Below are 23,699 nucleotides of genomic sequence, written 5' to 3' on the forward strand. Positions count from 1 at the left end.
CTCTCGAGAGGCGGAGCAACTCGGGCTGGTAGAGAATTCTGGGAGATGTAGTACAACCCTTCTCAGCTATAAGCCTATCCCATCGAGAGGTCGGGACACCGAAAACTACAATTCCCGCCGGCAAAGCGGCTCCGGCCTCTCAGCCGACTTCTCTCCCCATTGCCTCTGTTCATCCCCCTGCCCCAGTTCTGGTACCTGGGGTCAAATCGGCTGTAGTGATTGACTCTCAGGGCACCCGATGCTGGGTCCCAGTCCACCTTTGCTACTTTGTCCTGCTCCCAGCCTGCGGGCGCTAGGCTCAGGGGCGCGGCGCATCCCTGACTCCGCCCTCACCGCGGGGGCTTCTGGGGCCTGGTCGCCATGGCGACGGGCTGTACACTACCACAATTTCCCAGGCCGCGGGTGCTGGTTGCCCCCCTGCCCGTGGGTCATGGCCTGCCAGCAGTCGCAGTACCACAGCTTCTCGTCCGCGTCGAGGTAGGCGCTGGCCGGGATGAGGGCAGAGAGGAGGGCTGGAGTATTTCTAGAGAGGGAAATGGCACTTGATAGGACCTCTGCACCTCCTGCTGGCCTCTGACCATTGATCTAGGGCTCCAGCACCACAGAGTCAGTGGTTGCAGGAACGGTTAAAATCGGGCTGATTTAGCCCAGTGAAGACGGTACCTGCTAGCAAAAGGGCAGGCGTACTTTATCATTGCTAGTAACAACCAGCTTGTATTGAATGTACTATATGCCACATGCTTTATATACCACATTTTTAAACATTTTATTTTTGAGACAAGATCTCACTCAGTCGCCCAGGCTGGAGTGCAGTGGCACTACTACGGCTCACTGCAGCCTCGACCTCCCAGGCTCAAGCAATCCTCCTGCCTCAGCCTCCCGAGTAGCTGGGACTACAGGCATGCGCCACCACGCTCGGATAATTTGTGGGTGTTTCTTTGTTAGTTTGTGTTTTGTAGAGACGAGGTTTCACCAAGTTGCCCAGGCTTGTTTTGAACTCCTAGACTCAAGCGACCCTCCCACTTTGACCTCTCAAACTGGGATTACAAGCGTGAACCCCCTGCACGCGGCCTACGTACCATATTTAATCCTCATAACAACTGTATAAAGTAGTAATATTACCATGTACAAGTAAAGAAATACTTTAGAGGCCGGGCGCGGTGGCTCAAGCCTGTAATCCTAGCACTTCGGGAGGCCGAGACGGGCAGATCACGAGGTCAGGAGATCGAGACCATCCTGGCTAACACGGTGAAACCCCGTCTCTACTAAAAATACAAGAAAATTAGCCGGGCGAGGTGGCAGGCGCCTGTAGTCCCAGCTACTCGGGAGGCTGAGGCAGGAGAATGGCGTGAACCCGGGGGGGCGGAGCTTGCAGTGAGCCGAGATCGCGCCACTGCACTCCAGCCTGGGGTACAGAGCAAGACTCCGTCTCAAAAAAAAAAAAAAAAAAAAAAAAGAAATACTTTAGAAACCTGGTGAGATCATCCTTTGGGTAGCTTCTACCTGTACTCAGGTGTATAGCCTCTGGATACTGCAAAATATGACCAGCTCCATCAGCTTGGAAAGCCATATATATGGATTAAAACAAAAATTTTGGCCAAATCATTTTCTAGTTTTGGGACTTCAGAGAAGGCCCTTCAAGTTCCAGGCCTCAGCTTATATATCTCAAACATGGGAATGATACAGTCCACCCCACAAACATTGTTGGGAACATTTAGACAGAATATGTGAAGCTCTTACCACAGCTCTTGTATGTAAATAGGCACCCAGTAAGTGTTGAATGAATGTCGTGTCCCCCCTTCTACTCATTCCCAGTGGGGAAGAAAAAAAAAAAAAAAAAAAAAAAAAACACCACCCAATCCCAACTAAACTCTCAGCCTTCAGGGTCTGCTGCCTTGACAGTGAAAAGCCTACAAAAGTCCCTAAGAGGCCAGGCGCGGTGGCTCACGCCTATAATCCCAGCACTTTGGGAAGCCGAGGCAGGCAGATCATGAGGTCAGGAGATCGAGACCATCCTGGCTAACACGGTGAAACCCCGTCTCTACTAAAAATAAAAAAAATTAGCCGGGCGAGGTGGCGGGCGCCTGTAGTCCCAGCTACTCGGGAGGCTGAGGCAGGAGAATGGTGTGAACCCGGGAGGCAGAGCTTGCAGTGAGCCGAGATTGTGCCACTGCACTCCAGCCTGGGCAACAGAGTGAGACTCCATCTCAAAAAAAAAAAAGTCCCTAAGAACAGGAAATGCCAATTTGATGATTTTTATCCAGAGTTAAAATTAGTCTACAAGAACCAGGCAGCAGGCTTGAGAAAGATAATTGTTGGGGCCAGGCACGGTGGCTCATGCCTAAAATCCCAGCACTTTGGGAAGCCGAGGCGGGTGTATCACCTGAGATCAGGAGTTTGAGACAAGCCTGGCCAACATGGCGAAACCCCGTCTCTACTAAAAATACAAAAATTAGCCAGGCGGTGGCTCATGCCTGTAATCCCAGCACTTTGGGAGGCCGAAGCAAGCGGATCACGAGGTCAGAAGATCAAGACCATCCTGGCTAACACAGTGACACTAAACGTTTCTACTAAAAATACAAAAAAAATTAGCCGGGCGCAGTGGCAGGTGCCTGTGGTCCCAGCTACTCAGGAGGCTGAGGCAGGAGAATGGCGTGAACCTGGGAGGCAGAGCTTGCAATGAGCCGAGCTCATACCACTGTACTCCAACCTGGGCAACAGAGTGAGACTCCGTCTCAAAAAAAAAGAAAAAATTAGCGGGGCATGGTGGCAGGCACCTGTAATCCCAGCTACTTGGGAGGCTGAGGCAGGAGAATCGCTTGAACTAGGGAGGCAGAGGGCAGAGGTTGCAGTGAGCCGAGATCACGCCACTGCACTCTATCCTGGGTGACAGAGTGAGACTCTGTCTCAAAAAGAAAAAAAGGGGGAGAGAGAGAGACAGAGAGAGAGAGAGAATTGCTACCCAGCACAGGAATAATTTAGTAAACTTCCATTCTCTATGAAAAGGATATGAAGCAGACCCAGAAAGAGAATCCCCATCCATTTTAAGAAAGAGGCACAGGGCTGGTCATGGTGGCTCATGCCTGTAATCCCAACACTTTGGGAGGCCAAGGTGGGAGGATCACTTGAGGTAAGGAGTTCAAGACCAGCCTGGGAAACACTATAGTAAGACCCTGTCCCTACAAAAAAAAAAAAAAAAAAAAAGTTTCAGCTACTCAGGAGGCCGAGGCAGGAGGATTACTTGAACCCAGGAGTTCGAGAGGGTGCAGTGAACTCTGATCACACTAGTGCCCTGTAGCCTGGGCAACAAGGCAAGACCCCTATCTTTTTTTTTTTTTTTTTTTTTTTTTGAGACGGAGTCTCGCTCTATCACCCAGGCTGGAGTGCAGTGGCCGGATCTCAGCTCACTGCAAGCTCCGCCTCCCGGGTTTACGCCATTCTGCCTCAGCCTCCCGAGTAGCTGGGACTACAGACGCCCGCCACCTTACCCGGCTAATTTTTTGTATTTTTTTGGTAGAGACGGGGTTTCACTATGTTAGCCAGGATGGTCTCGATCTCCTGACCTCGTGATCCGCCCCTCTCGGCCTCCCAAAGTGCTGGGATTACAGGCTTGAGCCACCGCGTCCGGCCAAGACCCTGTCTATTAAAAAAAAAAAAAAAAAAGCACAGCCAAGCACGGTGGCTCACCCCTATAATCCTATTACCTTGGGAGGCCAAGGTGGGTGGATTGCCTGAGCTCAGGAGTTTGAGACCAGGCTGGGCAATATGGCAAAAACCCCGTTTCTAATAGCAATACAAAATATTGGCCAGGTGCGGTGGCTCACACCTGTAATCCCAGCACTTTGGGAGGCCAAGGTGGGCAGATCATGGAGTCAAGAGATCGAGACCATCCTGGCCAACATGATGAAACCCTGTCTCTACTAAAAATACAAAAATTAGCCGGGCATGGTGGCGGGCACCTGTAATCCCAGCTACTCAGAAGGCTGAGGCAGGAGAATCGCTTGAACCTGGGAGGCGAAAGTTGCAGTGAGCCGAGATCGGACTCCGGTCCGGGCAAGAGAGTGAGACCCTGTGTCAAAAATAGTAAATAAATAAAATTAAAAGCAAATACAAACATCATTAATCTACCATATTCCTTATTCACCAGGATTTAGTGATATATGTTGGGCCAGAGTCACTGTTTCTCTTAGAGACACTGTGGGTGTCCTCATCCTTTCCCTTTAAAGATGGGCAGGATGATGGATAGGCTAGACCTTAGCACTGTGGAACATGTCATCAGGACCCTCTGCAAGGGACCTTCAAATTGTGCATTTTCCTGGGGCAGGCTTCTCCTCCCTATTGGCTTTTCTCCCTTCACACTCATAACCCTGGCACTTGGTGGATAGAACTCAGCAGCTTGCGTTCAATGAATACCAAGATACGTTCCTGACAAACCCACTGCCTACTACCTCTTAAATAACTGAGCTTAAGGCCGGGCGCGGTGGCTCACGTCTGTAATCCTAGCACTTTGGGAGGCCGAGACGGGCGGATCACGAGGTCTGGAGATCGAGACCATCCTGGCTAACATGGTGTAAACCCCGTCTCTACTAAAAATACAAAAAAATAAATTAGCTGGGCGTGGTGGTGGGCACCTGTAGTCCCAGCTACACGGGAGGCTGAGGCAGGAGAATGGCGTGAACCCAGGGGTCGGAGCTTGCAGTGAGCCGAGATCGCGCCACTGCACTCCAGCCTGGGCGACAGAGTGAGACTCTGTCTCAAAAAAAAAAGAAAAAAAATGAGTTTTGTCTAGCTTTGAGGTAGAAATATAAATGTTTCCCATTCCCCTCTGAGGGTTACCGTAAAATATTTAACATAATACATCCTCAGCTCCTTTTTTTTTTTTTTGAAATGGAGTGTCTCGCTCTGTTGCCCAGGCTGGAGTGCAGTGGCGCGATCTCAGCTCACTGCAACCTCTGCCTCCCAGGCTCAAGTGATGCTCCTGCCTCAGCCTCCTGAGTAGCTGGGACTATAGGCGCGTGCCAACACGTCTGGCTAATTTTTTGTATTTTTAGTAGAGACAGGGTTTCACTGTGTTAGCCAGGATGGTCTCGGTCTCCTGACCTTGTGATCCGCCCACCTCAGCCTCCCAACGTGCTGGGATTACAGACGTGAGCCACCACGCCCAGCCCAAGCATCCTAAGCTTTTTGGATAAGTGTACAGGCCTTAGAAGGTGTTTGGTTTGCCTTGTTTTAGGTCTGTTTTATAATGTTGTCTCCTATGATATTCAAAACTAACAACATCTGTTACCTACTAAACTTTTCCATTCAACAGCTTCTCAGAATTTATAGAATTCCCCAATTTTCTTGCTTACCTTGCCTTTCCTGGTGGTTCCAGCATGAGCAAGAACAGAGTTTGGAGAATTTATTAGTCTTTTTTTTTTGAGACAGAGTCTCGCTGTGTCACCCAGGCTGTAGTGCAGTGGCTCCATCTCGGCTCACTGCGACCTTCGACTCCCAGGTTCAAGAGATTCTCCTGCCTCAGCCTCCCGAGTAGCTGGGACTACAGGTACCTGCCACCACACCCAGCTAATTTTTGTATTTTCTTAGTAGAGACAGGGTTTCACTATGTTGGCCAGGCTGGTCTTGAACTCCTGACCTCGTGATTTGCCCACCTCTGCCTCCCAAAGTGCTGGGATTACAGGCTTGAGCCACCACACCGGCGGATAATAGATTAGTTTTGATAAGAAGGTATTGATTTAACCCAGTGAGCACTTGGGGTTGATCTGTTGTACCTTGTTGGTCTCCAAGACTGTCTTACACCCACACTCATCTGGGCAGACACTCTTCCTTCTCCTCACCAACTGCTTACTCCATGTGTTTTGCTCACACTTGTCCAATGTCGAGAGGCAATAGAGGACTAGGGTTTGGAATATTACTGCTCCATGGACTATAGCTGAGGAGCATTACAGGACAGAGTTTCTCAACTGAGTTCACATTAGGGGTCTCAACTTCCCTGGAGTTTGGGTAGTCCTAATCCTACTTTTATGGGCAAAGACACTGAGGTTCAGAGATGTTAAGCGGCATGCCCAAAGTCACCAGCAAGCAAGAGGAGTGAACACAAGATCTATCCGAAACATAAATCACACACCCCCACCCCATGGATTGTTGGAATTACTTCTTCCTTTTGTTCCACCTGAGCCTGCCTGCCCACAGTAGCCCTCCCTGTTGGTCCTCAAATGCCTTCCTAGGATGGCTGTCCTAAGAGGCTTTTCCCGTTCTACAGTCATAATGAACATCTAGCAGTTCATTGCAGTTTACATGGTATTTTGCATATCTCATTTTTTTTATTTATTAAAAAAAATAGGCCGGGCATGGTGGCTCACACCCGTAATCCCAGCACTTTGGAAGACTGAGGCGGGCAGATCACAAGGTCAGATCGAGACCATCCTGGGCAACATGGTGAAGCCCTGTCTCTAATAAAAATACAAAAATTAGCCAGGCGTGGTGGTATGCACCTTTAGTCCCAGCTACTCAGGAGGCTGAGGCAGGAGAATCGCTTGAACCTGGGAGTTAGAGGCTGCAGTGAGCCAAGATCACGCCATTGCACTCCAGCCTGGGTGACAGAGTAAGACTCTGTCTCAAAAAGAAAAAAGAAAAAAAAAAATTGACTGGGTGCAGTGGCTCACGCCTGTAATCCCAGCACTTTGGGAGGCTGAGGCAGGCGGATCACCTGAGGTCAGGAGTTTGAAACCAGAAATAAATAAATAAACAAATAAATAAATAGAGGCAAAGTCTCACTATGTTGCTCAGGCTCATCTCGAACTCTTGGGCTCAAGCAATCTGTCTGTCTTGGCTTCCCAAAGTGCTGGGATTACAGGCTTGAGCTACCACGCCCAGATACACATCTAATTTTTTTTGTTTTGTTTTCAGACAGAGTTTTACTCTGTCACTGAGGCGGGAGTGCAGTGGTGCGATCTCGGCTCACTGCAACCCCCGCCTCCCAGATTCAAGTGCTTCTTCTGCCTCAGCCTCCCAAGTAGCTAGAATTAGAGGCACCCACCACCACACCCAGCTAATTCGTATTTAAACTTCAGACCAGTCGCGGTGGTGGATCATGCCTGTAATCCCAGCACTTTGGGAGGCGGAGGTGGATGGATCATTTGAGGTCAGGTATTCAAGACAGCCTAGCCAACATGGTGAAACCCCCATCTCTACTAAAAATACAAAAATTAGCTGGGCATGGTGGCAGGGGACTGTAGTCCCAGCTACTCAGGAGGCTGAGGAAGGAGAATCGCTTGAACCCGGGAGGTGGAGATTGCAGTGAGCTGAGATGGCGCCACTGCACTCTACCCTGGGTGACAGAGCGAGACTCCGTCTTAAAATAAATAAATAAATAAAATAAACTTCACAACTGTGTAAGATATGCAAAGCAAGAGTTGTCTCTGGCCGGGCACAGTGGCTCACGCCGGTAATCCCAGCACTTTGGGAGGCCAAGGCAGGTTTATCACGAGGTCAGGAGTTCAAGACCAGCCTGCCAACATGGTGAAACCCCATCTCTACTAAAAATACAAAAATTATCCAGGCGTGGTGGCCGGTGCCTGTAATCCTAGCTACTCAGGAGGCTAAGGCAGAGAACTGCTTGAACCCGCAAGATGAAGGTTGCAGTGGCCTGAGATTGCACCACCACACTCCAACCTGGGTGACAGAGTGAGACTCTGTCTCAAAAAAAAAAAAAAAAAAAAACAGTTGTCTCCACTTCTTTGTGAAGAAACCAGTCTGAGGATATTAAATGACTTGCTCAAGGGTGGTCCTATTGGAACCCCAGATGTCAGCCCTTAGACCCTATCAGCCAGTAAGTGCAGGATTCAGACTTACACCCCAGATCCTGGACCCCAGACCCTGTGCTTCTTGTCCTACAGCACCTGCCCTTTGTATCACAGCCCCAGAGTGTGCCAGAGTTGTGTACGTGAAACCAACATCACAGCCACAGTTGAACACTGAACAGAAGTATAGGCCCATGGGGTTCTCTGGGTTCATGGGGGGATATCGGTATCTTGCTGCTGCAGTAGTTGGTGAAATTTTGGTGATGAAAAGAATGTTTCTGGGAATGTAGGGCAAATGGTTTGGACCCAAGGCCAGGGACTTGCTTGGCAGTTTCTCTGGGAATCTGGAGCAGCACTGGGAAGACTCAGAGCCTAGCTCGGGGAGATGGCTATGCCTTGTGGATCTAGGAAGGATGGGGGTTCTCTCCCAACTCTGGACTCTGTCACCCACCATCAGTTTTCCCTTCTCTGTGCAGGTTACAGCCACAACCTTCAGGAGTGACCATAGATGAATCCTTTATCACAGAAAACAAGAGTACCCAGAAACGCAAGCTTCTTCAGAAACGAAGGACGCTGGTTAGTGACAGTGTTGTTTTGGAACCCCAAATATCAGTCCCCAGACCCTATCTGTCTCCCTTCCTGCAACCCAAGAGTACCACCTACCTGAAACATACCCACCTGAAACATGCCCACCAAGTGGCTTCTTCTCAGAGAGTATGGCTCAGAGAGGCCAGGCTCACCACGCTTTGGGAAGAAAGGTGTACTCTGGCTGCCTGCTCCTCACCGGAAAAGCCTTCCCGGATCTCCCCAGGCAGAGAGAGAACTCACCTCTGCCCACAGACACCCCTCGCCTGCAGCTCAGCATTCTGCAGTGGACCTCACTTCACATCCCTCCCGCCAACACGCCAGGCACTGTGCTACCTGCTGGGATGGTCACACCCGATCTGCCAAGGTCCTTCAAGGCTGTGACTATATCTTTCTGTCTTTATGGCCCTAGTATCTAACAGGCTACCTGAATGGCTGCCAAATGTTGATAGCTCCATCATTGCTGAGTAGGTGTGTGAAGGCAGTAGGAAAGAGATGTGTCTCTACCATGTTCACTCCACTCTACCATGTTCACTCCAGATCTCTCCGCCATTCCTTTGTTTTAAAGTTTTTTTTGTTTTTTTTTTTTTTTGAGACGGAGTCTCGCTGTGTCTCCCAGGCTGGAGTGCAGTGGCGTGATCTCGGCTCACTGCAAGCTCCGCCTCCTGGGTTCACGCCATTCTCCCGCCTCAGCCTCCCAAGTAGCTGAGACTACAGGCGCCCGCCACCACGCCCGGCTAGTTTTTTGTATTTTTAGTAGAGACAGGGTTTCACCATGTTAGCCAGGATAGTCTCGATCTCCTGACCTCGTGATCCACCCGCCTCGGCCTCCCAAAGTGCTGGGATTACAGGCTTGAGCCACCGCGCCCGGCCTTTAAAGTTTTTATATAAAAATGAATGCTGTACCAAAGGTATCAGAAGAGAAATGAATTTTTTTTTTTTTTTTTTTTGAGACGGAGTCTCACTCTGTGGCCCAGGCTGGACTGCAGTGGCCGGATCTCAGCTCACTGCAAGCTCCGCCTCCTGGGTTTACGCCATTCTCCTGCCTCAGCCTCCCGAGTAGCTGGGACTACAGGCGCCAGCCACCTCGCCCGGCTAGTTTTTTGTATTTTTTAGTAGAGATGGGGTTTCACCGTGTTAGCCAGGATGGTCTCGATCTTCTGACCTCGTGATCCGCCCGTCTCAGCCTCTCAAAGTGCTGGGATTACAGGCTTGAGCCACGCGCCCGGCCGAGAAATGAAATTTAAATTGAAAAAAAAAAAAAAAGAACTGGGTGCAGTGACCCATGCCTATAATCCCAGTACTTTGGGAGGCCAAGGCAGACAGATCACATGAGGTCAGGAGTTTGACCAGCTTGGCCAACATGGTGAAACCCCATATCTACTAAAATTATAAAAATTAGTCATGCATGGTGGTGCATCTGTAGTCCCAGCTACTCAGCAGGCTGAGGCACAAGAATCGCTTTAACCCGGGAGGTGGAGGTTGCAGTGAGCCGAGATCACACCACTGCACTCTAGCCTGGGCAACAGAGCAAGACTCCATGTCAAAAAAAAAAAAAAAAGAAATGAATGCGGTTTTTTTTGTTTGTTTGTTTGTTTTGAGACAGGCTTTTGCCTGTCAGGGTGCAGTGGTACAGTTATGGCTTGCTTCAGTCTCAAATGCCTGGGCTCAAGTGATCCTCCCACCTTACCCTCCCAAGTAGCTGGAACTATAGACACATGCCATCACACCCAGCTAATCTTATTTTTTTGAGACAGAGTTTTGCTCTGACACAGGCTGGAGTGCAGTGGCACAAACACAGCTCACTGCAGACTCCACCTCCCATGCTCAACCAATCCTCCCACTCAGCCTCCTGAGTAGCTGAGACTACAGGAGTGCACCACCACACCTGGCTATTTTTTGTATTTTTTGTAGTGGATCTAACTACGTTGCCCAGGCTGGTCTTGAACTCCTGGGCTCAAGCTATCCTTCTTCCTTGGCCTCCCAAAGCACTGGGATTACAGGTGTGAGCCACCACACCGAGCCCAATGCTGTTTTTTTTTTTTTTTTTTGAGAGTCGTGCTCTGTTGCCCAGGAAGGAGTACAGTGGCGCCATCTCAGCTCACTGCAACCTCCGCCTCCCGGGTTCAAGTGATTATCCTACCTCAGCCTCCTGAGTAGCTGGGATTACAGGTGTGCACCACCACGCCTGGATAATTTTTTTTTTTGAGATGGAATCTCGCTCTGTTGCCCAGGCTGTAGTGCAGTGGTGCCATCTTGGCTCACTGCAAGCTCTGCCTCCCAGGTTCATGCCATTCTCCTGCCTCAGCCTCCCAAGTAGCTGGGACTACAGGCACCCGCCACCACGCCCGGCTAATTTTTTTGGTATTTTTAGTAAAGACGGGGTTTCACCATGTTAGCCAGGATGGTCTTGATCTCCTAACCTCGTGATCTGCCTGCCTCCACCTCCCAAAGTGCTGGGATTACAAGCGTGAACCACCACGCCCAGCCATGCCTGGTGAATTTTTGTATTTTTAGTAGAGACAGGGTTTCATCATGTTGGTCAGGCTGGTTTTGAACTCCTGACCTCGTGATCCGCCTGCCTCGGTCTCCCAAAGTGCTGGGATTACAGGCGTGAGCCACTGTGCCCAGCCCCAATGCTGTCTTATTAAGTACTTTTGGGCTCTTGTTGATATGATCATAGGATTGTTATTAATCAGCAAATAGCCATTGTCCAAATCTCATAAGGGAAAAAACACATTTGAGTAAACTTACAACTCTGGCTCACAGTGGAACAGCATGGGTTTTCCTTGTGTGACCATGACCCTCGTGGGGAATTAGGAAACACATGGGCCACACACTTTGTGGGGCTGGCCCAACACTCCTGTGGGAGTGACTCCAGGGAGGAGAAAGCTGGGGTCAATATGGATTATTCGCAGAGACCAAGCGCAACCCAAAGACCTGATGACTAGGGGAGAGCCCTGAGGCTCCCAGGCAGCCTTCTCAGCTGCCACCTTCCGTGAGCCAGGCTTTTTCATTTCAACTTTCTTTAGAGCGACATCAACCACCAGGGGGCAGTGTTCCCTCCCGCCGTCCCTCCAGGGCCGCCTTCCCGTTTTTACCTACCGGGAGAAGCAGAGAGCACGGAGCGCCCGGGGAGCATTGCGTTCCAGCCTACCGGGCGGAGATCCCTCAGCTGTTAATAACCTCACCAACAATCGGCCGTGGCAGCTGGTTCTCCAGCTTCCACTCGCCTCTGCAAGCAAAGGAGGGTAGCCCCATTTTCTCCCGGTAGAAACAGTAGACAGAACACGAGGACTGTTTTGTGTGTGTGTGTGTGTGTGTGTGTGTGTGGTGGTGGTGGTGGTGTTTTTTTTTTTGAGACGGAGCCTCGCTCTGTCGCCCAGGCTGGAGCGCAGCGGCACAATCTTCGCTCACTGCAACCTCCGCTTCCCAGGTTCAAGCGATTCTTCTGCCTCAGCCTCCCGAGTAGCTGGGACTACAGGCACGTGTCACCACACCTGTCTAATGTTTTGCATTTTTAGTAGAGACGAGGTTTCACCGTGTTAGCCAGGATGGTCTGGTTCTCCTGACCTCGTGATTTGCTCGACTTGGCCTCCCAAAGTGCTGGGATTACAGGCATGAGCCACGGCGTCCGGCCAAGGGCTGGTCTTTCACAAGTCTGAAAAACCACGGGGCACGGTGGCTCACGCCTGTAATCCCAGCACTTTGGAAGGCCGAAGTGGGTGGATCACCTGAGGTCAGTTCAAGACCAGCCTGGCCAACATGGTGAAACCCCATCTCTACTAAAAATACAAAAATTAGCTGGGCGTGGTGGCATGCGCCTATAATTCCAGCTATTAGGGAGGCTGAGGCAGGAGAATCGCTTGAACCAAGGAGGCGGAGGCTGCAGTGAACAGAGATTGTGCCACTGCACTCCAGCCTGGGCGACAGAGCGAGACTCAGTCTCAAAAAATAAATAAAGTCTGAAAAACAAGGCCAGCTCACACCTGTAATCCTAACACTTTGGGAGGCCAAAGAAGGAAGATTGCTTGAGACCAGGAGTTTGAGACCAGCCTGGCAACATAGGGAGATTTCATCTCTACAAAAAAGATTTTTTAAACTAACCAGGAGTGGTGGTGTGCCCCTGTAGTCCTAGCTACTAGGGAGACTGAGGTGGGAGGATCTCTTGAGCCCGGGAGTTTGAAGTTATTGTGAGGTGTTATCGGGTCACTGCACTCCAGCCTAGGTGACAGAGTAAGACCCTGTCTCTAAGAAAAAAATAAAAAATAAACTCTCAGGTGTCTTCCAGGATTATTTTGTGCTTTTATAAAAATTAGGCTGGGCGCCATGATTTAAGCCTGTAATCCCAGCACTTCGGAAGGACAAGGCAGGAGGATCTCTTGATCTCAGCAGTTCGAGACCAGCCCGGGCAACATAGTGAGACCTCATCTCTTTTATTTTTTTTTATTTTTTTTTTTTTTTGAGACGGAGTCTCACGCTGTTGCCCAGGCTGGAGTGCAGTGGCGCGATCTCGGCTCACTGCAAGCTCCGCCTCCTGGGTTCACGCCATTCTCCTGCCTCAGCCTCCTGAGTAGCTAGGACTACAGGCGCCCGCCACCGCGCCCGGCTAATTTTTTGTATTTTTAGTAGAGACGGGGTTTCACTGTGGTCTGGATCTCCTGACCTTGTGATCCGCCCGCCTCGGCCTCCCAAAGTGCTGGGATTACAGGCTTGAGCCACCGCGCCCGGCCTTTTTTTTTTTTTGTGAGAGAGTCTCTCTCTGTCGCCCAGACTAGAGTGCAGTCGTGCAATCTCTGCTTACTGTAGCCTCTGCCTCCAGGGTTCAAGTAATTCTTCTGCATTGGCCTCCGGAGCAGCTGGGATTACAGGCGTGCACCACCAGTCCCGGCTAATTTTTGTATTTTTGGAAGAGATGGGGTTTCTTTTTTTTTTTTTTTTTGAGACAGTCTCTCGCTTAGTCGCCCAGGCTGGAGTGCAGTGGCGCGATCTCGGCTCACTGCAAGCTCCGCCTCCCGGGTTCACGCCATTCTCCTGCCTCAGCCTCCCGAGTAGCTGGGACTACAGGCGCCCGCCACCTCGCCCGGCTAATTTTTTGCATTTTTAGTAGAGACGGGGTTTCACCGTGTTAGCCAGGATGGTCTAGATCTCCTGACCTCGTGATCCGCCCGCCTCGGCCTCCCAAAGTGCTGGGATTACAGGCGTGAGCCACCGCGCCCGGCAAGATGGGGTTTCAACATGTTGGCCAGACTGGTCTCAAATTCCTGGCCTCAGGTTATCCGCCTGCCTGGGCCTCCCGAAGTGCTGAGAATCAGGTGTGAGCTGGGTGCGGTGGCTCACACCTGTAATCTCTACTAAAAATACAAAAGAACTGGGCGTGGTGGCAGGCACTGGTAATCTCAGCTACTCAGGAGGCTGAGGCAGGAGAATCGCTTGAACTCAAGAGGCAGAGGCTGGCCGGGCGCGGTGGCTCAAGCCTGTAATCCCAGCACTTTGGGAGGCCGAGACGGGCGGATCACGAGGTCAGGAGATCGAGACCATCCTGGCTAACACGGTGAAACCCCGTCTCTACTAAAAAAATACAAAAAACTAGCCGGGCGAGGTGGCGGGCGCCTGTAGTCCCAGCTACTCGGGAGGCTGAGGCAGGAGAATGGCATGAACCCGGGAGGCGGAGCTTGCAGTGAGCTGAGATCCGGCCACTGCACTCCAGCCTGGGCGGTAGAGCGACTCTGTCTCAAAAAAAAAAAAAAAAAAAAAGAGGCAGAGGCTGCAGTGAGCAGAGTTTGCACTACTGCACTCCAGCCTGGGCAAGAGAGTGTGACTCCATCTCAAATAAATACATACATACATATAAACATACATATATAAATAATTACATCCATTTTGATAGTCTTTTTTTTTTTTGAGATGGAGTTTCACTCTTGTCTCCCCCGCTAGAGTGCAATGGCTCAATCTCAGCTCACTGCAACCTCTGCCTCCCGAGTTCAAGAGATTCTCCTGCCTCAGCCTCCCAAGTAGCTGGGATTACAGGCATGCGCCACCATGCCCAGCTAATTTTTTTTTTTTTTTTTTTTTTTGAGACGAAGTCTCGCTATGTCGCCCAGGGTGGAGTGCAGTGGCCGGATCTCAGCTCACTGCAAGCTCCGCCTCCCGGGTTTTTATGCCATTCTCCTGCCTCAGCCTCCCGAGTAGCCGGGACTACAGGTGCCCACCACCTCGCCCAGCTAGTTTTTTGTATTTTTTAGTAGAGACGGGGTTTCACCGTGTTAGCCAGGATGGTCTCGAACTCCTGACCTCGTGATCCGCCCGTCTCGGCCTCCCAAAGTGCTGGGATTACAGGCTAATTTTTGTATTTTTAATAGAGATGGAGTTTCACCATGTTGGCCAGGTTGGTCTCAAACTCCTGACCTCAAGTGATCTGCCCACCTTGGCCTCAAAGTGCTAAAAGCTGCCCACCTTGGCCTCCCAAACTGCTGGGATTACAGGCATAAGCCATTGGCCAGGCCAGAATGGCTGATCTTTACTGAGTTCCTAGCAGGTGCCAGGGTCCATATAAAGCACACATTATGCTTTCTCTATTTCTCTTTTTTTTTTCTTCGAGACAGTTTTGCTCTTGTTGCCCAGGCTGGAGCGCAATGGCGCGATCTCGGTTCACTGCAACCTCTGCCTCCCGGGTTCAAGCGATTCTCCTGCCTCAGCCTCCCAAGTAGCTGGGACTACAAGCACATGCCACCACACCCAGCTTTTTTTTTTTTTTTTTTTTTTTTTTTTTTTTTTTTTTTTTGTGAAACTGAGTCTTGCTCTGTCGCCAGGCTGGAGTGCAGTGGCACGATCTCTGCTCACTGCAAACTCCGCGTCCCAGGTTCACACCATTCTCCTGCCTCAGCCTCCCGAGTAGCTGGGACTAAGGGCACTCACCCCACGCCCAGATAATTTTGTTTTTGTACTTTTAGTAGAGACAGGGTTTCACCACATTAGCCAGGATGGTCTCAATCTCCTGACCTCATGATCCCGCATTGGCCTCCCAAAGTGCTGGGATTACACGCGTGAGCCACTGCGCCCAGCCTAATTTTTTTTGTATTTTTAGTAGAGACGGGGTTTCACCGTGTTAGCCAGGATGGTCTCGATCTCCTGACCTCGTGTCTGCCCACCTTAGCCTCGGAAAGTGCTGGGAATTACAGGCGTGAGCCACTATGCCCGACTATGCTTTCTCATTGCATCCTCACATCAATACACTGTGACAAAGACTACCATCATCCCTATTTTACAGACGTGAGGACTAAGGCTCAGAGAAGTTGACATAGCTAATAAGGGACATCTGAGACTTAACCCCAGCCCTCTCTAACTCAAGAACCCACAGTCTTAATTATGAACCATGTTGAGAGATGTCTGTAAAAAACATCAGGGCTGGCTGGGTGTGGTAAAGATGGTAAAACCCTGTATCTACTAAAAATACAAAAATTAGCCAGGCATGGTGGTGGGTGCCTGTAATCCCAGCTACTCGGGAGGCTGAGGCAGAGAATAGCTTGAACCCAGGAGGTGGTGGTTGCAGTGAGCTGAGATCATACCACTGCACTCCAGCCTGGGGAACAGAGCAAGACTGTCTCAAAAAGAAAAAAAAAAGTCAGGACTGGGGGAGGAGGGATGGAGAGAAACATTAGTAAGGGGAGCAATGTTGCCATGGTAACCCCACCTGTCCCTCCCTGCAGACTGGTCAGTTCTCCATGGGTGGGCACCTGTCCCCATGGCCCACATACACCAGTGGCCAGACCATTTTGCAAAATCGAAAACCCTGTTCAGATGACTACCGGAAGCGAGTAGGGTAAGCCAGGGTCAGTCCCATGGTGAGTGGGCTGGCATGGGCCAGGCTTTGGGCCAGGAGACAGCAGGGGCGTGTGTTGCCCCAGACTGAGGGCACAAGAGCCCCGTGGGGGTGCTGGCCACATTATCAGCCACCATCCCCTGCAGGAGCTGCCAGCAGCATCCCTTTCGCACTGCCAAGCCCCGGTACTTGGAGGAGCTGGAAAACTACCTACGCAAGGAGCTCCTCCTGCTGGACCTGGGCACAGATTCCACCCAGGAACTAAGGCTGCAGGTCAGAGCCACAGAAGAAACTTGGGGAGGGCGGGGAAAGGGTGGGAAGAAGCTTCACCTACCGGCCAGGTACAGTGGCTCACGCCTGTAATCCCAGCACTTTGGGAGGCCGAGGCGGGTGGATCACCTGAGGTCAGGAGTTCGAGACCAGCCTGGCCAACATGGCAAAACCCCGTCTCTATTAAAAGTACAAAATTTAGCCGGGCATGGTGGTGAGCACTGGTAGTCCCAGCTACTCAGGAGGCTGAGGCAGGAGAATCACTTGAGCCCGGGAGGGAGCGGTTGCAGTGAGACGAGGTCACACCACTGCACTCCAACCTGGGCGACAAGAGTGAGTCTCCGTCTCAAAAACAAAAAAAGCCTCACCTACCAGGTGAGCACCTCAGACCTTCAGGGGATACCCACCTCTCCCAGCTCTCCTGGGTCTCCTTCCCTGAACAGAAGCAAGAAACATCCTATGAAAATGCCAGTGAGGCCGGGCACAGTGGCTCAGGCTCACGCCTGTAATCCCGGCACTTTGGGAGGCTGAGGCAGGAGGATCGCTTGAGGTCAGGAGTTCAAGACCAGCCTGGCCAACATGGATCACGAGGTCAGGATATCGAGACCACGGTGAAACCCCGTCTCTACTAAAAATACAAAAAAATTAGCCGGGCGTGTTGGCGGGCGCCTGTAGTCCCAGCTGCAAGCTTGAACCCAGGAGGCAGGGGTTACAGTAAGCCAAGATCGTGCCACAGCACTACAGCCTGGGCAACGGAGCGAGACTCTGTCAAAAAAAAAAAAGAAGGCCGGGCACGGTGGCCCACACCTGTAATCCCAGCACTTTGGGAGGCCAAGGCGGGCAGATCACCAGGTCAGGAGATCGAGACCATCCTGGCTAACACAGTGAAACCCCATCTTTACTAAAAATACAAAAAATTAGCTGGGCGTGGTGGCGGGCGCCTGTAGTCCCAGCTGCTCAGGAGGCTGAGGCAGGAGAATGGCATGAACCCAGGAGGCAGAGCTTGCAGTAAGCCAAGTTCGTGCCACTGCACTCTAGCCTGGGCGACAGAGTGAGACGCTGTCTCAAAAAAAAAAAAAAAAGAAAACGCCAGTGAGCAGGCAAGGCTGCAATGTGGATGTGAAAGTCTCCTGAGGCTAGAGTTTCCTCACCTGAGTCAGGTGGCCTGGATGCTGTGCCCAGTCCCTACAGCTCTGTGATCCCTGGTGCCCAGGTTAGGTCACGACATCAGTGAATGGAGCCTGATGCTGGCAGTTGGGCAAGCAGGGGTCACGCCGTGTTTACCAGCCCAGTGGCAACAACCCCAAGCTTAAGGAACCAGCCCAGATGCATAAGGAGGGAGGGAGGGAGACAGAGATACATATACATAAGATCCAACCCAGATTCCGGTATATATTAGGGAGAGAATCACCAAATCTGCTCAAACAAGGATGATGACAGATAATTCCTGCCTTTTGACTTAGTCATTGACTAAAGCATTTACTGAGCACTGGCTGTGTGCAAGTGCAAGGCCCTGGGCTGGGGCCTTACATCGATCTCCTGAGCAGATAAGGAAGAAGGCATACCACTATGGTGTAGTGGGACTGGGCTTCAAACTCAGGGCTGACTCTGGAGACTGTGCTCATTTCTTTTTTTTTTTTTTTTTTCTTTAGGCGGAGTTTCACTCGTTTGCCCAGGCTGGAGTGCAATGGCACGATCACGGCTCACCGCAACCTCCGCCTCCCAAGTTCAAGCGATTCTCTTGCCTCAGCCTCCCTAGTAGCTGGGATTATAGGCATGTGCCACCATGCCCGGCCAATTTTGTATTTTTAGTGGAGACGGGGTTTCTCCATGTTGGTCAGGCTGGTCTCGAACTCCCAACCTCAGGTGATCCACCCGCCTCTGCCTCCCAAAGTGCTGGGATTACAGGCGTGAGCCACCGCGCCCGGCTAACTGTGCTCATTTCAGTGAGCAATGCTGCCTCCAGAAACCTCCCATGTGTCCAAATGGGACAGGGGACCACACCCCTACTTGCATGTCAGGACGCAAGGGTACAACCTTCAATCTCCTGAATCTACCAGGCTCTAAGATGGGAAGAGGTTACAAGTGAGAGGCCAATGATACTGTGTCTAGAAGGCAAGAGGCTGGCTGCCTGGAGAGCCAGAGAGGGGCTCAGGCACAGAGTGGAGATCTGTCTGTGGTCATGGTGGTCCACTAGGCCTCAAAGACAGCATCAGGACAGGCCTCCAGAGAGCTGCCCCCCAGGCTCCATGGCACTGTGAGGTACCCGGGTAGTGTCTAGGGCATTTACTTGAATATAAGTGACCTGGCAGCCTTACGCCAGAATACTACTAAGCCCAGTAAAGAAAAACACAGGACCGGGCACAGTAGCTCACGCCTGTAATCCCTCTACTTTGGGAGGCCGAGGTGGGTGGATCACGAGGTCAGGAGATTGAGACCATCCTGGCCAACATGGTGAAACCCCGTCTCTACTAAAAATACAAAAATTAGCCTAGCATGGTGGCGGGCACCTGTAATCCCAGCTACTCAGAAGGCTGAGGCAGGAGAATCACTTGAACCTGGGAGGCGGAGGTTGCAGTGAGCCAAGATCGCACCACTGCACTCCAGCCTGGGTGACAGAGCAAGACTCCATTTCAGGAAAAAAGAAAAAGAAAAATAGTTCCCCACTAAGGGTGGCAGCTGTGGGCCAGGAGATGATGGGTTCCTTTTTCTTGCCAGCCTTACAGAGAGATCTTTGAGTTCTTCATAGAGGACTTCAAAACGTACAAGCCATTACTATCCTCCATCAAGAATGCATATGAGGGGATGCTGGGTAAGAATGCACCTCCTGCCAGGCACAGTAGCTCACACCTGTAATCCCAGCACTGTGGGAGGCCAAGGTGGTAGATCACTTGAGGTCAGGAGTTTGAGACCAGCCTGGCCAATATAGTGAAACCCTGTCTCTACTAAAAACACAAAAAAATTAGCTGTGCATGGTGGCACACACCTATAATCTCAGCTACTTGGGAGACTGAGGCAGGAGAATTGCTTGAACTTAGGAGGTGGAGGTTGCAGTGAGTTGAGATCACACCACTGCACTCTAGCCTGGGCAAAAGAACAAGACTCCATCGCAAAAAAAAAAAAAAAAAAAAAAAAATGCAGAAATGCAGCTCCCCTCCTTGTCCCAGCCTGGAAGGGGTGGAGAAGATCCTATTCGACCTTCTGGCGCTCCACAGCAGGGCTGGGGCAGCTACCCAACTGGGCCTTGAGGTCACCAAAGCCCCTCAGCCATTCTGCACAGACTGTTCCGTTATAGGGCACCCCAGAGCACCTGACCACCCCTGTCATTGAGAAGCACAGTGGAGCAGTCCCTGTTGAAAACAGAGTGAACCCCAGGAGAGAGTGAGCACCTCTGGGAGTCAGCAGGCTCCCCTGCCAGGCTCAGGAGGTACAGGGTATAGTGCAGCTGCAGGACTTAAGGCTGTCGGGGAAAGGACACGGGAGACACCCCGGTCTTCATCTGAACTCTGCCCTTGGTTTAAAATCAAGTGCAGGAAGGCCTGAAACAGGGACCATGGCTTTGAACAAGGCATGCAGAGACTCTTGGGGTTTGCAAGTGACATAGCCACTCACCCATGACCTTAGGGTCTGTGTCTTCTGTCCATGGCCCCAAAGCAGCTCTCCCACCTGTCTCTGCTTAGCCCACCAAAGGGAGAAGATCCGGGCTCTGGAGCCCCTGAAGGCCAAGCTTGTCACTGTGAATGAGGACTGCAATGAGAGGATCCTGGCCATGAGAGCTGAGGAGAAACATGAAATCTCCCTGCTCAAGAAAGAGAAGATGAATTTACTAAAACTCATCGACAAAAAGAATGAGGAGAAGATTTCACTGCAGAGCGAGGTGAATGGAAGTGGTGTGATGACCCCGAATTTCTGCCAATCCCACTACAAGGGTGACCCCCTACCCCGCTCTGCCTTTCTACAAGGAGTGACACACTGAGCCACCACCTTACCCCCAGAGCCTTGCTCACTCCACCCTCTGCCCTGCTGCTAGGCTCAGCACTTTCCCCAAAGGGGGAAGCAGTGGTACCTTGCCGAATTCTCAGAAATGGCCAATCTCCTTCTTCTTTCACCTTTCCTGTTCGCAGGCCCTAATGGGGCAACCCAGCACCCAGCCCACTCCCTGGGGTGACCGACTGCATACAGGGGTTCAAGGGCAGCCCCTGACCACACAGCCACCTTCTCCACAGGTGGCCAAACTGAGGAAGAACTTGGCTGAGGAGTACCTGCACTACCTCAGTGAGCGAGATGCCCGTAAGATACTCATCGCAGACCTGAACGAGCTGCGGTACCAGCGGGAGGACATGTCATTAGCCCAGTCCCCAGGTAAGCCTGAATCGGGTTTCTCTCTTCTCTGAGATGCTGGAGGAGTCTGGTCTCACTCCTAAGCCCCATTCATTCAACATTCCTAAGACCTGCTCATTCCATAACCATTCAGGGGGGAGATGTCCCTGCCTCTCCCAGGGCTGTGTATCTTCTGAGTTGAACTGAGAATTGTAGGAACACAGTTGGTAGCTGAGGCAGCCTAGGCTCCTGGTGGGCTGGACAGGCCTGTTACTCAGTTTCCTGGGCTTCTAGACTTTAGCCTGAAACCCTAGGCTGGTAGCACTGTGGGCAAGACCCAGGGAACCCCAACCGGGAAGGGCAGAGGGCTTCGGGCAACCCGAGAAAGCCAGGGTGACACGGGCTGGTGGGCCCCCTCCCCTGGCAGGCATCTGGGGGGAGGACCCTGTGAAGTTAACCCTGGCTCTTAAGATGACCCGGCAAGACCTGACCCGCACGCAGATGGAACTCAACACCATGAAGGCCAACTTTGGAGATGTAGTCCCTAGGAGGGACTTTGAAATGCAGGAGAAGACCAACAAGGATCTTCAGGAGCAGGTGCTGAGGCAGGCAGGCAGGGCCAGGAGGGTAGGACGGGGTCTCACAGGTGGGGGGCCAGGGCCAATGTCCTTGCCCACAGCTGGACACCCTGAGAGCCAGCTACGAGGAGGTTCGCAAGGAGCATGAGATCCTGATGCAGCTGCACATGAGCACGCTGAAGGAGCGGGACCAGTTCTTCTCTGAGCTGCAGGAGATCCAGCGCACTTCCACGCCAAGGCCTGACTGGACCAAATGTGAAGGTGAGGGCAGCCAGCGGGGCCCCAGGTCCTGCTTACATGTGGGCCCAGACTCTAGCTCCCTCTCCCCACATGCAGATGTGGTGGCTGGGGGCCCAGAGCGCTGGCAGATGCTGGCTGAGGGCAAGAACAGCGACCAGCTGGTGGACGTGCTCCTGGAAGAGATTGGCTCAGGGCTGCTGCGGGAGAAAGAATTCTTCCCTGGTCTGGTAGGGGAGGCCCCAGGAGTGGGGCTTGGGCCAGAGTCAGAACAGCTATGCCCTGCTGCTCAGATGAGCTTTCGGGGAACCAACTGGGGCTCTTCCCTGCTTGAGGGTGGGGCCACAGATGGGTCCAGAGATGAGCTGATATCCTCCCTCCTAGGGTTATGGGGAAGCCATCCCTGCTTTTCTTCGGTTTGATGGCCTCGTGGAGAACAAGAAGCCAAGCAAGAAGGATGTGGTCGACCTCCTCAAGGATGCCTGGAAGGAACGTCTTGCTGAGGAGCAGGTCAGATCTCACCAGCCACTCTGGTCCAGCGTGGTCTTCATATCCAGGGTCCTCTGGAGGTCCAGAGGTGCCAGGGATGAGGGCCAACCAACCGTAAAGCAGGCTGACCGAGCATTTCCTCAATCCCGCAGAAAGAGACATTCCCAGACTTCTTCTTCAATTTCCTTGAGCGTCGCTTTGGGCCCAGTGATGCCATGGCCTGGGCTTACACTATTTTTGAAAATATCAAGATCTTCCACTCCAACGAGCTTATGAGTCAGTTCTATGCAGTCTTGATGGGAAAGGTGAGCTGGGGCCTATTCCCCTTGGGGAGACTGAGAGGGGTCTTTGTCCCTAGCATAGACCAGCTTTGCCCCCACCACTCCCAGGAAGAGCAAGTGAATAATGCTTCTCTCCTTACAGCGGAGTGAGAATGTGTATGTCACCCAGAAGGAGACAGTAGCCCAGCTGCTGAAGGAGATGACAAATGCTGACAGTCAGAACGAGGGGCTACTAACCATGGAGCAGTTCAAGTGAGAGGCTGGTCCAGGCCACCCCCAACTCCTACCCAACTGTTCCTGCATCTGCAGGGAAAAGGGGCACCTGGTGGGAAGGGCCACAGCCTTGGAACTCACTCCCTTTTGAGCACTACGGAGAGGCACAAGCAGGCCTCAGCAGGTCCCTGTTGGCCCTCATGTCTCCCCTACAGCACTGTCCTCAAGAGTACCTTCCCTCTCAAGACAGAAGAGCAAATCCAGGAGCTGATGGAGGCAGGGGGCTGGCATCCCAGCAGCAGCAATGCAGACTTGCTCAACTACCGTTCACTGTTTATGGAGGTGGGTATGTGGGTCCGGGAACTGGCCTGGCCCCTGCCCCAGCCTTGGTTGGACCCAGGCCAATATGCCCTCCCCCTGACTTGTGGCCCATCCCAGGATGAGGAGGGCCAGAGTGAGCCCTTTGTGCAAAAGCTCTGGGAACAATACATGGATGAGAAGGATGAGTACTTACTGCAGCTAAAGCAGGAGCTGGGCATAGAACTGTGAGTGACCCTGATCCATAGGCAAGTCCCACAGGCTGGGCCCCTGAAGCCCCTGGGTCTCCCTGTGTACCATGCACCATCCACTACTCAAGCTCAGCACAGAGGAGGGCACCTGGGAGTCTGGGGCATGGAGAGGAGGGGTCAGGGCCTGTCACTCTCTTTTCCTGTGGGGCAGCCATGAGGAGGTGACTCTGCCCAAGCTGCGAGGGGCCCTGATGACCATCGACCCCAGCCTGGACAAGCAGACTGTGAACACCTACATGAGCCAGGCCTTCCAGCTCCCTGAGTTGGAACTGCCAGAGGACAGTGACGAGAAGGAAGAAGGCGTGGTGGAAATCCTCCAGACTGCCCTGGAGCGGCTTCAGGTGATTGACATCAGGCGTGCGGGACCTCGAGAGCCAGAGCCTGCAAACTAGGAGCCTGTGTGCAGCCTGCGTGCTCGTCCTGCTAACCCCTAGCTTTTAGTATAAAAGCGTTTGTCTAAACCCATGCCATTCTCCAGACTGTGCTGGGGAGTTGTGGGGGGGAATCAGTCCTTGCCTGGCTGGCCCCAGGAC

General features: G+C 52.0%; 1 protein-coding gene across 7 annotated transcripts; it reads left to right on the forward strand.

Moving 5' to 3' along the window:
• The first annotated feature begins 346 nt into the window (after positions 1–346).
• TSNAXIP1 (translin associated factor X interacting protein 1) lies at positions 347–23,631 on the forward strand. Of its 7 annotated transcripts, XM_005592284.5 has the most exons (16): positions 347–477; positions 8,279–8,378; positions 16,097–16,209; positions 16,356–16,482; positions 19,198–19,291; positions 20,160–20,356; positions 20,706–20,841; positions 21,227–21,396; positions 21,479–21,638; positions 21,714–21,844; positions 21,999–22,124; positions 22,256–22,408; positions 22,527–22,636; positions 22,813–22,939; positions 23,036–23,142; positions 23,318–23,631. In XM_005592284.5, the coding sequence occupies exons 1-16, from the start codon at positions 431–433 to the stop codon at positions 23,556–23,558; spliced, it is 2,139 nt and encodes a 712-aa protein (XP_005592341.3). In that variant the 5' UTR covers positions 347–430; the 3' UTR covers positions 23,559–23,631. The 7 variants fall into 7 exon arrangements, 6 of the variants coding, with proteins under 6 accessions (XP_005592341.3, XP_045238588.2, XP_015298421.3 ...); XR_012429020.1 differs by lacking the exon at positions 21,714–21,844; XM_045382653.2 differs by lacking the exon at positions 23,036–23,142 and having other exon boundaries at positions 23,318–23,460.
• The last annotated feature ends 68 nt before the right edge of the window (positions 23,632–23,699 follow it).

This window comes from Macaca fascicularis, chromosome 20 (genome assembly GCF_037993035.2).
Source record: "Macaca fascicularis isolate 582-1 chromosome 20, T2T-MFA8v1.1".
Lineage (NCBI taxonomy): Eukaryota > Metazoa > Chordata > Mammalia > Primates > Cercopithecidae > Macaca > Macaca fascicularis.

Coding starts and splice junctions, on each gene's coding strand:
- TSNAXIP1 (XM_005592284.5), top strand. CDS start 431: ATGGCCTGCCAGCAGTCGCAGTACCACAGCTTCTCGTCCGCGTCGAG. Junction 20,842..21,226: donor GTCATTAGCCCAGTCCCCAG/GTAAGCCTGAAT, acceptor CTCCCCTGGCAG/GCATCTGGGGGGAGGACCCT. Junction 22,637..22,812: donor CTAACCATGGAGCAGTTCAA/GTGAGAGGCTGG, acceptor TCTCCCCTACAG/CACTGTCCTCAAGAGTACCT.